The following is a 14985-nucleotide window of genomic DNA, read 5'->3' as shown; positions in this document are numbered from 1 at the left end:
TCATCTCAATACCTTATTTACTATTGGAACATAAAATGCATCATATGTACTACATAATTCAAGATTATTGTTGTTGTTTTAGCAAGCTTTTTGACTCCAAAAAAGCTGTAGGGGAATAACTGCTCAGCTATAATCCATAGTATGGATGAATCAATCAATTAAAGTTTCAAGTTGGATTCTAATAATGTCTGCGAATGCTTACAGTTTGCATTTTGTGATTGTCTGGATATAGTGATGGATTACATTGGAGGAGGGCCCTATGTTGAGACTAAATCATAATTAGGCAGAGGTAATTTTCTGGCTAGGACCATAGTACTTTCAAGAGCAGCAACATAATCTGAGAGTTCTGATAAAATTATAATGTTGGTGGAATTGCATGTGACAGACATGAATGGGTATATTGAGTGATAGGACAATAACTGGCTGAAAATTCACCCAGTGAAGGACAAGAACCTTGAGTCATTCTCCTTACCCCAAGCTCTATACCTTTTTTTTAATCAAGTTTTTTTTATTATTATTTTAAATTTAAACATATCATTGTGTGAATGGCGCGATGTTTGAGTATCATACATTTCAATACTTATAAACATATTCCTAATTATTACATTCCATTTTCCTTATTTCATATTATTTATTCCTACCTTTTACAAAATTTTAATTTTCATATAAATATTAGCTAGTATGCAATAACATCTAAACCGATGTGCTTTAGCATCCGTATTATCTTTTCAATAGTATAACCCTCAAGAAAAAAAATACGAAATTGTCTGTCTGTTTTTTCTCCTATACACCATATTTTACCCATTTTTACAACATCCCTCTCCTTTCACTATTTTCATTCTTTGTGTCTAGTTTTCATATTTCTTTTCCTAACTTATTTGATTTTGTGATACATTGCTTTACACCCTTCCATTCTAAACTTCCACTAATATTTTTCTTTTTTTTCCCCTCCATATTATTATATTCAAAGACATGATATCTGTTTTATCATTCATATTCCCATTCTCTAACTCTCCCTTTCTATATATTTTAAAATTTAATACACATAAATATATCTACTTTCACTTTACCTACACAATAGTCCTATTTTATACACTTTTTATAATACCATCATTCAACCATATCATTCTAATATTAATACAATTATTACCATATAATCATGGTATTATTACTATTATTATTATTACCATAATATCATAAAGATATAATCATCTTTAACTCTTTTTCTCCTTAACCATTATCTCTTATCCACATCCCTTCCTTTAATCCTACATTTTTTTTAACTTGTCTCCCCTGTTTTCCTCTTAAGTCTTTCATTCCATCTACTTCGAGGTTTATATTCTGAATCCATAATTTAATTTTTTCTCCTTGCCCTGTCTTACCCCACTGTTTGAGAGCTTTCTGTTCTAAATTCTATCATTTCCCCCAAAGCCTCTTCTTGCTCCCATTTCTTTTTTAAATCTTTTAAAATGTTTTCCCCCTGTTTTAATTCCTCAATTCTTATTAATTTTAATAGTGTCTCCTCCTTGTTAACTTCTGTTTGCTGGTTTCTCAGTTCTAATTCTCCTTCTATTCCAGTTGATAATTCCATTTTTTCCTTCTTGTCCTGATCTTTGCTCTTCATCTCTTGTATACAATTTTCCAGTCTTCTATCTATATGATCCAATATTTCCACCATGTCTTTGTGAAGTTCCAGGATAAGGTCCTTAATGTCTTTGCTATCTTGAGTTATTTAACTCCATTTCATTTAGGTCTCCTCAATCATCCGTTCAGAAATCAGACCTCCTAATCAAGTTTAAATGTCTCATCAATGTCCAATCAAATCAGTTAATTACTTCAGGGATCCTCCACTCCTCAAGTCGTTTTTGTATATTCAATAGTATTTAGGGGTCCAGACACCAATTCTTTTTTTTTTAATATTCCAGTCTCCAGTGGTTAGAAAATAAATATATATCGTTCAACAGTTATTTCCCTCCATTTCAATATTTGCTCCCGAGTCACAAAAATTTACTATCATCAGCAGATGGCGCTCCTTACTTCACTCTGCTCTCTGCTTTTATTGTGCTGTTCTACTTTTATTTTGACACACCCAGTTTATTTCTCTTGCTTAGTTTATTTTATAGCTCTGTTATTTATTTATTTATTTATTGGTCATATTTCTATGCCGCCCACTCTCCGAGGACTCTGGGCGGCTTCACCAAAGACAGTATACTAAATAGCATATTGCCCCCAACAATCTGGGTCCTCATTTTACCCACCGCGGAAGGATGGAAGGCTGAGTCAACCTTGAGCCGGTGAGATTTGATACTCTGATCTGCTGAACTAGCAGTCAGCTGAAGTAAATGAAGTACTGCACTCTAACCACTGAGCCACCTCGGCTCTTGAAGAAAAGGTAGGTTTATAGTTCCAGCATCTTAATATGCCTTCTTAATATCATGCCTTTTTATTTTAGGGATTCCATTTCCCACTTAATTTTCTTTTTAAACAGAGAGTTACTTCTTTAAATTTCCAATGTGTTTCCCCCCCCCCACAATAGTTGCATGCCACTGTAGCAAATTGCTACAGCTGTAAATCTTTTCTTACCCAGACAACACACCATTCAGCATTTCTCTACTCCTGCACAAACCTATGGTTCTGGCTGTTCCCTGGCTTCATGGCAGCCATTTTGACTGCCACTGCTCCTAGTCTTTGGATGAGGGAGTTTTCCGAGTCAGGGAGGAGAGAGGCGGCTCCCCTCGACCTGCAAGGTGGTCCCCCTTTGCTTCACCACTCCTCCAAGGTGGCTAAGGCTTCCAGTGAAGCCCCCGACAGGGAGAGCTCAGAACGGACCTGCAGAGGTCGCAGATCTTGCACCGAAAGCGCCTGAAGTTCAAAAACCCCAACTCTATACCTTTAAAAAGACATAATCCTGACTCTTAGCATGCAAGTTGCACCATGTTTGTACATTCTCTGTTCCTGAATTCATGATTATTCATGAATAATTAGAGCTTTATTTACCATATTTCTGATTAACTGCTACATGCCAACCAAGAACTATGCTTTCAAAATAATTCTTGTCAATTGTCACTATTAAAGAGTCACTAATACGACAAAATACGGGAATACAAATTTTTAACAAAGTAATTTTGACTCAGATAACAAGGTAGACTACAAAAAAGGGGGAACTTATGAATGTTAAAATATGGGCATGGTGTAGAAAGAGTATTTAAATTAATACTTAAGAGTTCAGTATGTCTTGACTATTAGAAAAAGAGATGTACAAGAAGGTACTCACTTGAGGAATCACATCTGAAATGTCCACTACCAAGACCTAAGCATTGGCACCACAATTTGAATCCAGTTTCAGACATCCTTTCCCACTCATCCCCAATGGAATAGAAAGAACCAGTGAAGGTATCATAACATACATCATCAGTGGGTGGGCTTAATCTTTCAGCAACTGGAAAGCAAAGTAAATAAAATTTTGTTACACCTTAAGTTCTTCCTTCTGTATATTCTGCAGATAATGATGAATCCTCTCTACACTCCTTATAACAGATGCCTCATCATAATTACATGGCATGGAATTCTCACTCAGTTTCCCTTATTATTTCCAAAATAAATCAGTACTTCCCATTGTAAGAGGCAGCACATTTAAACAACTGAAATGCACATTCAAGGATTAGGTTCAGACTGTAACCCAGAAAGGGGAAGTGGACTAGCTGTTCCCTTCAAATAGTCTAGCAAGCCAGCTATCAGTAGCTCAGCTTCCCTATCTTTGCACAATCCCATTTCTATGCAGAGGAAAAAAGAGAGATCACCAACCTGCATCTCAGGAAAAAAAGGCCTTCTTCTATAGAACATGGGAAAGGGAGAATGTTGAGACCTGCGCTAAACTGAATGTTCATTATTCTTGCTTGTATCCAAGGCTCCCCAATGGAGACATCCTTTCTTAACTGATTATAAATGTTCCCACTGTATGCAGTTATGTTCCCTAATGCTAAATCTTACATGTTGAACTCTGTGTCTCATATGGAAAGTTTCTATGACTATTGCAAGTCCTTGAAGAGAATCCCTGGAAAGAAGCAGGATTCAAGTCTCACATGCCAAGGCTACAGGAAGAAAAACACCCACAGTCAGTGGCAGAGAGACTCCTGTACGTGCAAAATGTTCCAACCTTCTAGATTAAGACTCCCAGGAGACATCTTGGGAAGTTGCTGTTGGCCAGGGCAAATGCCAAGAGGAGCATTTAGTGCTACAGGAAGAATGTAGACTGTGGATTTCTGCCTTTTTTAGATACTCAGACCAGCTATGAAGAGGTTGTAGTGTTCAGTGCCAGATCATTTCAGATTGGGGATCAGGATCCTTCTTATAATTGAGACTCTTCCCTTTAAATCCATTATTTTTCTTAATGAGCTTTTTTAACAGAGAAAAAAATTCAGTTGTGGGCACTCCCATCTGCAAATGAAACAGCAACCACAAATATTGGGGTGGTAATCAGGGAAAAATAAAGTATTCTGAACTTTATTTTACCTAGCCTACTAGAGAACTGAAGAACTATGGTAGTTAGTATCCTGGACTATGACAAGAAGCATTCCCATTTTTCCCCCTCAGACTAGATTCCCTTCATGGGGCTGTGTACAAGTAAACAAGACTGTGTGTATAAGACTGAGAAAAAGAGGGTCCATGTGTGCTCTCTCTAAAGGACTATGAAGATAACATGAAGTCTGTGCAATCATCAACTAGTAAAAGATAAAAAAAGGAGTCTCTGCAGAGACTCCTTTTTATTCCGCTAATCGTAGCTGACTTTAGGGGGCAGTGCACATTTCCATTTCTAGGCCAGTGGAGCGTTGTTACCTTCCCACCAAAATGGTACCTATTTATCTACTTGCATTTATATGTTTTCAAACTGCTAGATTGGCAGGAGCTGAGGCAAGTGACAGGAGCTCACTTCATCACATGGTGGTAGGACTTGAACCACCGGAGCAGACCTTCTCTGGCTTCTTTTAAGCCACTGAGCCATCGCACCTCTCTATCAACTAATAAACAGTCAAAAAATACCATTGTGAAATAAAATTAGCATAAGCATGAAAGTAGAATCTTCTCATTTCCACTCACCATCATTGCCCACTGTAACCATCTCTTCAAGAACTCTGTGTCTTCTCTGATTTTTAACTGCTTCTACTATGATGTTGTAGGTTGCCCCCCTAGTAAGACCCGTAAGAGTAGCACTAGAATATACGCCAGGAACTTTGATCTGTAATTTGAGAAATTGTTGTTTAAAATACAGTTTTTAAAACCTTCTTGCTTTCTAGCAATATAGGAAACTGGTTATTACACCTTTTTCAGGTAGTGGGCCATTTAGCAAAAAAGAAAAAAAAAAACAGGAGGAAGAATTTACATTATAACCTTTAACTAACTTTCATATTATCTTCAGTGTGAGCAATACTGTTTCTCTACCTCTGTGTGCCTTTTTAGACAACAGAAACCTACCCTGGAATCTAACATTAGCCTCCTTTATTCACAACTCTTGTTAATTTCAGTAGGAGTTTCTTCAATTTAAACGTGTTTTGATTGGCAGCTTATTGTTTTGCACCTAAAAGTGCTTACTCAGATACAAGCTCTACTGAGGTGGCAGCACTCAGCAGACTTTCGCTGAACTCAGAAGGTCAGTCCTAGATAATACATAGATAGGAGACTATCAGGTGATCCATATTTCCACATTAAACTGAGAAATTGAACAAACTTTAGAGGAAGCCATTTGACATTTTTTGCTAAGAAAATTATATAGCCCTGTTTATGTAGTCCCCAGAGGTCAATCTTAAGCAAATTTTGCTCTTATCGGCTATTTTTCTGTTTAAAGCCTACTCTCTCTAATATTAGTAATTATTTTCCACCTACGTTCAATTAACTTGGCTCACTTTTTTCATTGCATTGCTTTATTGTTTTCAGCATAGATCCTTCTTCGTGTTACATTTTAATCTTTTAATCCAGTTATTGTTAGGCAGCATGGTGACACAAGTGCTACTATTTAGAGGACAGATATACAACAGGAATCCCAAATGCAAAGGCCCTACAGGTGACCCCTGGAGCTTCTGCAAAAGTGGTCAGCAAATAGTAATTTTCACTGTCTCAGCAGGAAGACAATTAAATAGATGGGTAATAATTCTCTTATCTATGTTGTGAAAATGCAGCAATCAACTCATTTGCTTTTGATGCACACATTGCCAATTTCTAGCTCTTTCTATTCTACCTCTAAAATACAGATTTTTTTTACCAGATTTATCTGGCTTCATCTCTCTTCCAAACTCTGCTGTGAATGGTTTCCATGTGAAGTTGTTCTATAAAAATCCCTATTTCAGACTTTTTTTGGGGTCTGATTCCATTTCTGGTCTCCTGAAGAGACTTCAACCCATCATACTAGATTGTGGTTTCTCAGACTTAGAACTCTCTACTTTTAAAAAAAAACACATCAATCCTTAACCATAGGCAGCACTACTGCTTTTCTTCTTAAATCCTCATTCTTTAATGATAACTTCAACATACACACATTTCATTGTTGCCCAAACTAACACAGCTGGTTCAGCTTACCTAGTAGATCTTATACAGAAGCTATTTAATAATAAATAAAGTAAAAGCAATTTGGGCACATTGTTTCATCACCAACAATTAATCTAAGTTACCTCAGTAGGTTCTTCTTCAGCACTAACAGGCTGGCAAGAAATAATGTATTCAGAGCTATCTGTATAAGGTGTCCATGAGATAGTTGTCTGAGAAAGTGCTTCCTGGGGCCTTGTGTAATTATCCTTGTGTAGAAGGGTATGATGATAAGAAGGTTTGTCAACATCAGGAACTTGAATGGGATGACGGATCACCACCACTGGCTGTTCTTCCCTATCTGGTTTAGCCCTTCCTGGAGTTCCTGGAGTTGCTGGAGTTGTGGGAGTTCGAGACCCAAATTCTTCCACAATGACTTGTTGACCTGGGTTACTCAGGATGGTTTGCTGACCAGAAGAACCTGGAATTGGGATACCATTTCCATTGTCATAGGGGTTGTTTGTGAGGTAAGGTACATTCTCCAGAACAGAAGGGACATCCAAGATCTCTGTCACCCTTTTACCAGGATGCGGTGGAGTTACCAGCCGGGGAAGCTCATCTAGCCAAAGAAAGGTTAGAAGCAGTGAAAGCCAGGTGCTGAAAGCTCCAACAAGGGTTCCACTTGAGATGGAGGAAATTTGCCCCATAATATCTTAATTCAAGCAATTAAATTTTAACAAGTCTCAAAAAAGCAATATTATTCTGCAAAGCCTAGTTAAATTACTCTCATAGCAACTGAATCAAAAGAAAGCATTGGAATTTGGAACTAAAGCCAAATTAGAATGACAACCAAAGAACTTTGAAAGATCCATAAAAAGCAAAAGACCCATTTGCCAAACTACTGAATTACTGCTATATTTATAAATAAATGAATTTAACACCTTTACTGCTATATTGTTTTCCAAAAAAATTTTTCTTGAGGGGGAATTATATATTGCATTTACACATATTTACAGTTCTTCTAAATTGTCAACCTTTGGTTTCCCATCTATAGTTCAACGCCGAATCTACAGTTTCAACTGGAGAGCCAGCAAATTATTCACAAGAGTTTTATGGATCTATTTCCTGCCCTTTGGTTATGAGATCATAAGTAAAACAGCAGTTTTCTTTCGCCAATGAATGCAGTGTTTCATGAAACATGGATTAATTTATTTGTTATAAATTATTATTTTTCATAAAATATAAAGTAGTTGATTTAGACCTAATGAAAGTACTAAAAATAATGAAATAGGAGAGAGAGAGAGAGAGAGAGAGAGAGAGAGAGATTGATTGATTGATTGATTGATTGATTTTAATCCACTGGAAGCAATAATTCAAACCAAATTATCCCTTTTTTTATTTTACTGAGTCAATGGAAATAAGGAAGTATTAAACTGTAGCTGAACTCTAATTCAATACTATAAGATAAAATTCTCTATTTACCTGGAGTAAATACTCTTGAGCGGAGAGAATTTTCATTCTGAATAAACTAGTATAGGGGGAGTGGTCAAATTTTTAAATAGAAGAATAGGTTTTTTAATAAATAAAAAAATAAAAATCATTCTCAGATTTTTGATGTCATAGTAAAAAAGGCTGATTTTGCAGCCAATTTGGGGTGCAGTAGTATATTTTTGAGATTTTAGAAATCAAAAGTCCTTCATCTTGCATGGGGTAGTGGAGAAACTTATCCAACTGTATGTGGACATTTGAAGTGAACTAAATCAGTTTATCTGAAATACATATATCATACCTTCTGCCAAATTCAGTGTCTAGACAGCACTTTAATTCAATCATTTTCACAGAAAATTCAGCAGAAAGGTTAACTAAATCCATAAAATGATAATAAACTAGAATTCCATTATATTTTGCATAAATCAACATCTAAGTAATGAGAGGTTGTAAACAATGTTTATGTATGTTACAAAAGTATACTCACTTGTCTTCAAATATATAACTGACAGTGGTCAATGAAATGGTAAGAGTACTATACAATTAACTGCCTCATATTAACATTATCAGAAATTCAAAAGTAAGTGCTTTTTGGGTTTTCTTTTGAGATTTATTTGACCATACAATGCATATATGTTACTCAAGAAATATTTCTCATTGAATTGCATAGGATTTATTTGAAGACACAGGAATGAAATCTAAGCTAATATTACCTGTTTTTTTCCTTCCAATCAATGGTTCACTCTTCTGATTATTCTTGACAGCAGTTATATAAATGATATATTCTGTCCCTGGCTCCAGATCTGATGGAAGAAAAATTTAAAAGGACACTGCAGCCAGGGTTTAGGATGTTCAGAAACAGAAAAAGCCTGCTCAGTTTTTAATAATCAAACTATAAGTTTATGAGGTTTATCTGTTTCTGTGCCTTTATTACTTTATCTTTTCTTATTTTTATGTAATATATGTTACATTTTTAAAAAATATTTTATGTTGGTGGTATACAATGTTATAGTATTATAATTTAATTTAATTTTAATTTAATTTAATTTCCAATTTATATACCGCCCTTCTCCCTGAGGACTCAGGGCGGTGTACAGCCAAGATAAAAAACATAGAATACAAATATTAAAAAACATTTAAATATATATATATAAATATATAAATATATATAAATGCTGTAAAGCATTACAAATCATTAAAAAAAAACAAATTCTCATCCGCCTTCAATCCCCAGAGTATATTTTAGCTTATCATGCAATAAGTATCCATGTGGACTATTCTATTTCAAATTTAAGACAAGGATTAGTTACAAATGGAAAACATGTTAGGATGGGATCAAAATCTACACTTGCCTTCAAAAATCATTAAGTCACTAGGTAGAGAACATGTCCTAATTTTGAAAAGCAATGCTTTACTTCATCTCCTAATAATGTATTGTTACTACACAATACACCAGTTCCAATTTGACTATACTATACTTTAAAAAAGCTTCTTCACAATATTTAGAAGCAAAACGATTCCAAGTTCAATCCTCACAATCTTAAACTGCAGTTGAGAAAATCTTGCCTGTAAATCCAAGGAGCCATTGCTATTCCTTGTACTCCAGCAGTTAATAGCAATTTCAAAGTCTCATTGTTATTCCCTATGACTGTAGAGTCTAAATGCTGCCAAATTGCCTTTCCTCAATACTGTTTGATTTATTTTATTTATTTATTTATTTATTTTATGCAATTTATATGCCGCCCTATCTCCGAGGACTCAGGGCAGCTCACAACGGTAAAATGCACAATTCCTCATAAAAGCCAATATAAAATTAAAATCCCAATTTAAAACAATTTAAAATTCATTAAACCCCCCCCCCCCCAATCAGTCCAGGCTGCGGAACAACCAGGTCTTCAAATCGCGGCGGAACGAGCGAAGGTCAGTGGCCATCCGGAGCTCCAAAGGAAGCTGGTTCCAGAGGGTGGGTGCACCCACAGAGAAAGCTCTCCCCCTGGGGGTCGCCAGCCGACACTGTCTGGCCGACGGCACCCTGAGGAGGCCCTGTCTGTGGGAATGCACTGGGCGATTGGGAATTGTCGCTGGCTGCAGGGGATCTGACAAATATCCTGGGCAGAGGTCATGAAGGGCTTTGTAGGTAATAACCAGCACCTTGAACCTCACCCAAAGGGCAACTGGTAACTAATGCAAGTTGCACAGGAGGGGTGTAACATGGGAGTGTCAGGACGCTCCCATCACAACCCGCGCGGCCGCATTCTGCACCAGCTGAAGCCTTGGAGTGGTTTTCAAGGGCAGCCTTAGATAGAGAGCGTTGCAGTAGTCAAGACGGGAGGTGACCAGCGCATGAGTAACAGTGTGTAGGGCATCTTGGTCCAAGTAAGGGCGCAACTGGTGTACAAGGCAAACCTGGGCAAATGCCCCCCTGCCACGGTCGTTACATGATCTTCCAGAGACAACCGTGAATCCAGGAGGACAGGGGGTATCCACAGGGGGTAACACTTCACCCCTGATGGTCAACAATGGAAGATCTCAATCGGACCAAGATGCCGGTACCCACAGCCACTCGGTCTTGGCGGTGTTGAGTCAGAGCCTGTTCCTCCCCATCCAGGTCCGTACCGCTTCCAGGCAGCAGGACATCATGTCGAGGGCATCACTGGGCTGGTTTGGGGTGGATATAAAATGGACGTTGTCACTGCGTTATTTTATTTGCCAGCTGAACTCATCATTTCTGGACTATTAGACTTTCCGTACCTTGCCAAGAATTGTTATCAAAAGCTACTACACATGTCCATCCACCCACATTCCTTCACACACTCTTTTCCTTTGTTCTCTTGCCAGAGGTCCGGCTGGACCGGCAGGAGATCTCGCTTGCCAAAATGTAACAATTTATTTTTCTTAGTTAGTGAGGTGTTTTATTTTCTTTATAACAAATAAATGAGTTTTATTAGAAACCTTTCTTCGCGTTTCTTTTTCAGAATATTGCAAACAAGGAGGAGCCTCGATTCATCTCCTCTAATTAAACCAGGGTAATTAGTCCTAGAGCCAAACATGGGATTAATAAATGCCCTGATAGTCTTACCTGAACATCCCTTTTCTGGGCGCTGCGTACACTATCTATCAATGGGTTAACTCCTTCAGCCTTTGGCAATAACTGAGTGAGAGCTCAATTTCCCTTTCCTGTTGCCCTGCCACGCCCCTCAATCCCATGATCCCCAGTCTGAACAAAGTTATGGGAGACTACACAGTGTCAAGTAAGTAACATAACTTTAATAATAACCAACTGTAAAAAACACACAGAACAACAACTGGGCAGTAAGCCAACTAAGAAAGGGGAGGGTATGGATAGTGTATGCAGTGCCCAGAAAAGGGACGTTCAGGTAAGACAACGTCCATTTTCCTGTGCGCTGCTCCCACTATCCATCAATGGGATATACCCAAGTTTAAACCCCATGGGCGGGAAGCTGACTGTCTCCAGTGTCCTCCTCTGCCACAACCGTTTGCAACACCCTACAGCCGAAGGATGCTTCTGCCGAGCACTGAGCACATTATTTTATAATGGTGGATGAAGGGCGACAACGATGACCAGGTTGCTGCTCTGCAAATATCTGCTACCGACGCCTGCATTGCCCAGGCCGCCGTTGTGGCCGCACTGCGGGTGGAGTGTGGAAGAATCCTTCCCGGCGGAGGTCTGGAGTTCAGATCGTACGCCAACGCAATGCAGGCCTTAATCCATCTGCTCACCGTGGATGCTGAGATCTTCAGGCCCATGGAAGCAGGGTTGAACGACACTAAGAGTGCCTCCATGCACCAGAATGCTGCTGTCCTGCAAATGTAGATGCGAAGGGCGCGGCGGACATCGAGGGAATGCCATTGCTTCTCCCTTTGGTTGCGTGGGGCCGGGCAGAAGTCCGGTAGGATAAGCTCTTGGGTGTGGTGGAACCAGGAATTCACCTTGGGAATAAACGACAGGTCCAGGTGCAGGATCACTGTGGTGTCTCTGAAGATGCAAAGTTCCTTCCAGATTGAGAGTGCTTCCAGCTCCGAGACTCTCCTGGCTGAGGTGATGGCGAGGAGGAAGGTCACCTTGAAGGATAAGAATTTGAGGGCGACCGAGCCCAAAGGTTCAAACGGGGGGGACATCAAGGCCCGCAACACTAGTGGGAGATCCCATGACGGGTAACGATGCACTGTGGGGGGGGCGTAAGTTCTTAGCGCCATGTAGAAACCCCCTGATGCGTGGGTAATGAGCCAGCGATTGGTAAGGTCGACACGAGATGACCAGGGACAGAGCCGCTGTCTGGCGTCTTAGGGTAGCTGGCGCCAGACCTTTATCCAGTCCGGTCTGCAGGAACTCGGGGATGTCCTGGACCACTGCTGATGTTGGATCCACATGGTGTTGGGAGCACCAGCGACAGAACACCTGCCAAGAGGCCTCGTATATAGCCCAAGAGGGCTGTCTGGCTGCTTGGGTAGTGCTAACTACCTTATCCGACAGCCTATCTCTCTTTAGGATGACCCTCTCAAATGCCAGACAGTCAATTGCAGCCACTGAGGCTCTGGATGACTGACCGCCCCCTGACAGAGCTCTACCTGATGTGGGGGGATCAGCCAAGGTTGCCTCACGGATAATGCTACGAGGTCGGCGTACCACGGTCTTCGAGGCCAGTTGGGAGCCACCAGCAGAAGATTGGCTTCCTCAGCCAGCAGCTTTCGGATGAGACAAGGTAGGAGGGGAATCGGTGGAAAGGCGTAAAGCAGGCCCCTGGGCCACTTGCACCGCAGAGCGTCGTGGTCCTCCGCCTGCACTGTTGGGTAGTGGGATATGAAGCGAGTCAGCTGGGCGTTGTCCGGGGTTGCGAACAGATCCACCTCTGGCATCCCGAAGCGGGTGCAGAGCTCGCGAAATAGACGAGGGTACAGTTGCCACTCCGCTGGGACTATCAGCTCTCAGCTGAGCCAGCCCGCCCTGACGTTGGTTGATCCGAGATATGTTCCGCTTTGATCAAAAGCAGATGTGACTCCGCCCAGGCGAATAGAGCCTCGGACTCAAACATCAGCGCACGGCACCTCGTGCCCCCCTCTCTGTTTACGTGCGCCTTTGCCGAGATGTTGTCCATCAGGATCAGAACGTGTTGGCCTAGAACTGCGGCTTGAAATTGTTTTAGCACCAGTCTGATTGCCCTGAGCTCCAGGTTGATATTGCTGAGCCTCTCGCTTCGGGACCACTGGCCCTGCGCTACTAGATGGTGCTGGTGAGGCCCCATCCCCGCAGATTTGCATCTGTGGTTAGTGTGAGTCTGTCTGGGTCTAGGAATTCGCAGCCCTTGAGGAGCGCGGGGGACCTCCACCACCTGAGGGAGAGACAGACCTGAGATGGCGTGGTCACCTTGTGCTTCGAGCTGGTCTTGCTCGCTCTCTGGAAGGGCAGTAGGAACCATTGGAGGGCTCGAGAGTGTCTGCATGCCCACGGAACGATACCGAAGCAGGATACCATCTTCCCTAGGAGGGATGCTAGCTGTAAAAGGGGGACTCTCCCCACTGACAAGACCTGTTGGCTTAGGTCTCGAATGCTCTGGATCCTCTCCTGGGACAGGAATACTTGGCTCTTGACCGAGTCGATCTCCGCCCCCAGATGAAGAAGTCGAGTAGACGGCTATAGCTGGCTTTTCTCGAAGTTGATCGTGAAGCCGTGGTCTTGGAACGCCATCAGGACTCTCTCCATATCCCTGGCCGCCTGGTCATGTGACAACGAAAGGATCAGAATATCATCGAGGTAACAGAGGAATCGTACTGGAACCATACAGAGTATGGCTGCCACCACCGCTACCAACTTGGTGAAAGTGCGAGGTGCCGATGAGTGTCCGAAGGGCATTGCGTGGTATTGGAAGTGTTGACCCGCGAACTCAAACCTCAAGTACTGTCGGTGATTGGGGTGGATAGGCACATGCAGATAGGCTTCTCGCAAGTGGACTGACTGGAGGAGATCCCCCTTCCTTACTCCCGCTAGTATCGACTTGAGGGAGTGCATTTTGAATCTGTGATACTGGACCGCCCGTTTAGTCGTTTCAGATTTAGTATGGCTCTCCAACCTCCGGAGCTTTTGGGCACCAGGAAGAGGATTGAGTAAAAGCCGGAGCCCTGCTGACTCTGTGGTACCAGCTCTATGGCCCTTATTTCCAGCAGGTGCGTGATCTCCTGCGCCATCAGGCCTCTGAGTTCTTTGGACTGTGGGACCGGGCAGCGTACAAAGCGACGGGGGGGGGGGGTCCGGAGAATTCGATGGAGAGCCCAGATGAGATCATGCGCTGCACCCACGAGTCCTCTGTTGACCGGGCCCATTGCTGGTGGAAGAATTGGAGTCTCCCGCCGATAGGGCCTGTGGCTGGGGCATCATTTCCCCCTCCTGGCAGTTTTGAAGCCGGCCCCACAAAAGGATCGCTTGGATTGTTGGGGTCGGCCGCGGTCTCGGAATTGGGGTCTGTCCTGGTGTCTACTGGCGCTTTGAAATTGGGAGCGCTGTGACGGAGGGCCTCTTGGCCCAGCGTTGATCTGAAAGGGCTGCTGGTGAGAATATGGTGTGTATCTGCGTTCCTGCCGGCGGTACGCTGATGGAAACACCTTTCTCTTGTCTTTATCCTCGATCAGGACAGGCTCCAAGGCCGCCCCAAACAAGTCGGGGGCTTTGTACGGGGTTGCGGCCAGTTTCCACTTCGCCTTAAGGTCTGCTTTCCAGGGGCGAAGCCAGAACAGCCTTCTTGCCGTGACATTCGAGGCAAGTGATCTAGAAGCAAATTTAGCGGAATTTAGGGATGCATCCGTGGCGTATTCGGTGGCGGCTACGATCTTGTTTATGTCCTGATGTAGCCTTGTGTCCTCTGGGGGCAGCCTTTCCTGTAGCTGGCGCAGCCAGATGAGGGCTGCCCTGTTGAAGAATGAGGTTGCCGTTGTCGTCCTGATCACCCAAGCTGCCGCCTGATGTGA

At 41.9% G+C, this 14985-nt stretch overlaps 1 protein-coding gene across 7 annotated transcripts in view; it reads right to left on the bottom strand.

Moving 5' to 3' along the window:
- Window positions 1-14985, bottom strand: part of FN1 (fibronectin 1) — a 222038-nt gene that overhangs the window by 9624 nt on the left and 197429 nt on the right. For 6 of the 7 annotated variants that reach the window (XM_070933190.1, XM_070933183.1, XM_070933184.1 and 3 more), the window contains 4 exons: window positions 8718-8807; window positions 6663-7135; window positions 5098-5236; window positions 3275-3439 (listed from right to left, as the gene is read on the bottom strand). In XM_070933190.1, coding sequence (XP_070789291.1) covers window positions 3275-3439; window positions 5098-5236; window positions 6663-7135; window positions 8718-8807 — 867 coding nt within the window. The remainder of the gene's footprint in view (window positions 1-3274; window positions 3440-5097; window positions 5237-6662; window positions 7136-8717; window positions 8808-14985) is intronic. The other variant, XM_070933185.1, reaches the window with a different exon arrangement.

The sequence above is a fragment of the Pituophis catenifer genome, unplaced genomic scaffold (genome assembly GCF_029215685.1).
Source record: "Pituophis catenifer annectens isolate HBS135680 unplaced genomic scaffold, rPitCat1.0.hap2 SCAF_1, whole genome shotgun sequence".
Lineage (NCBI taxonomy): Eukaryota > Metazoa > Chordata > Lepidosauria > Squamata > Colubridae > Pituophis > Pituophis catenifer.
This window is presented reverse-complemented; position numbering and strand designations above follow the sequence as displayed.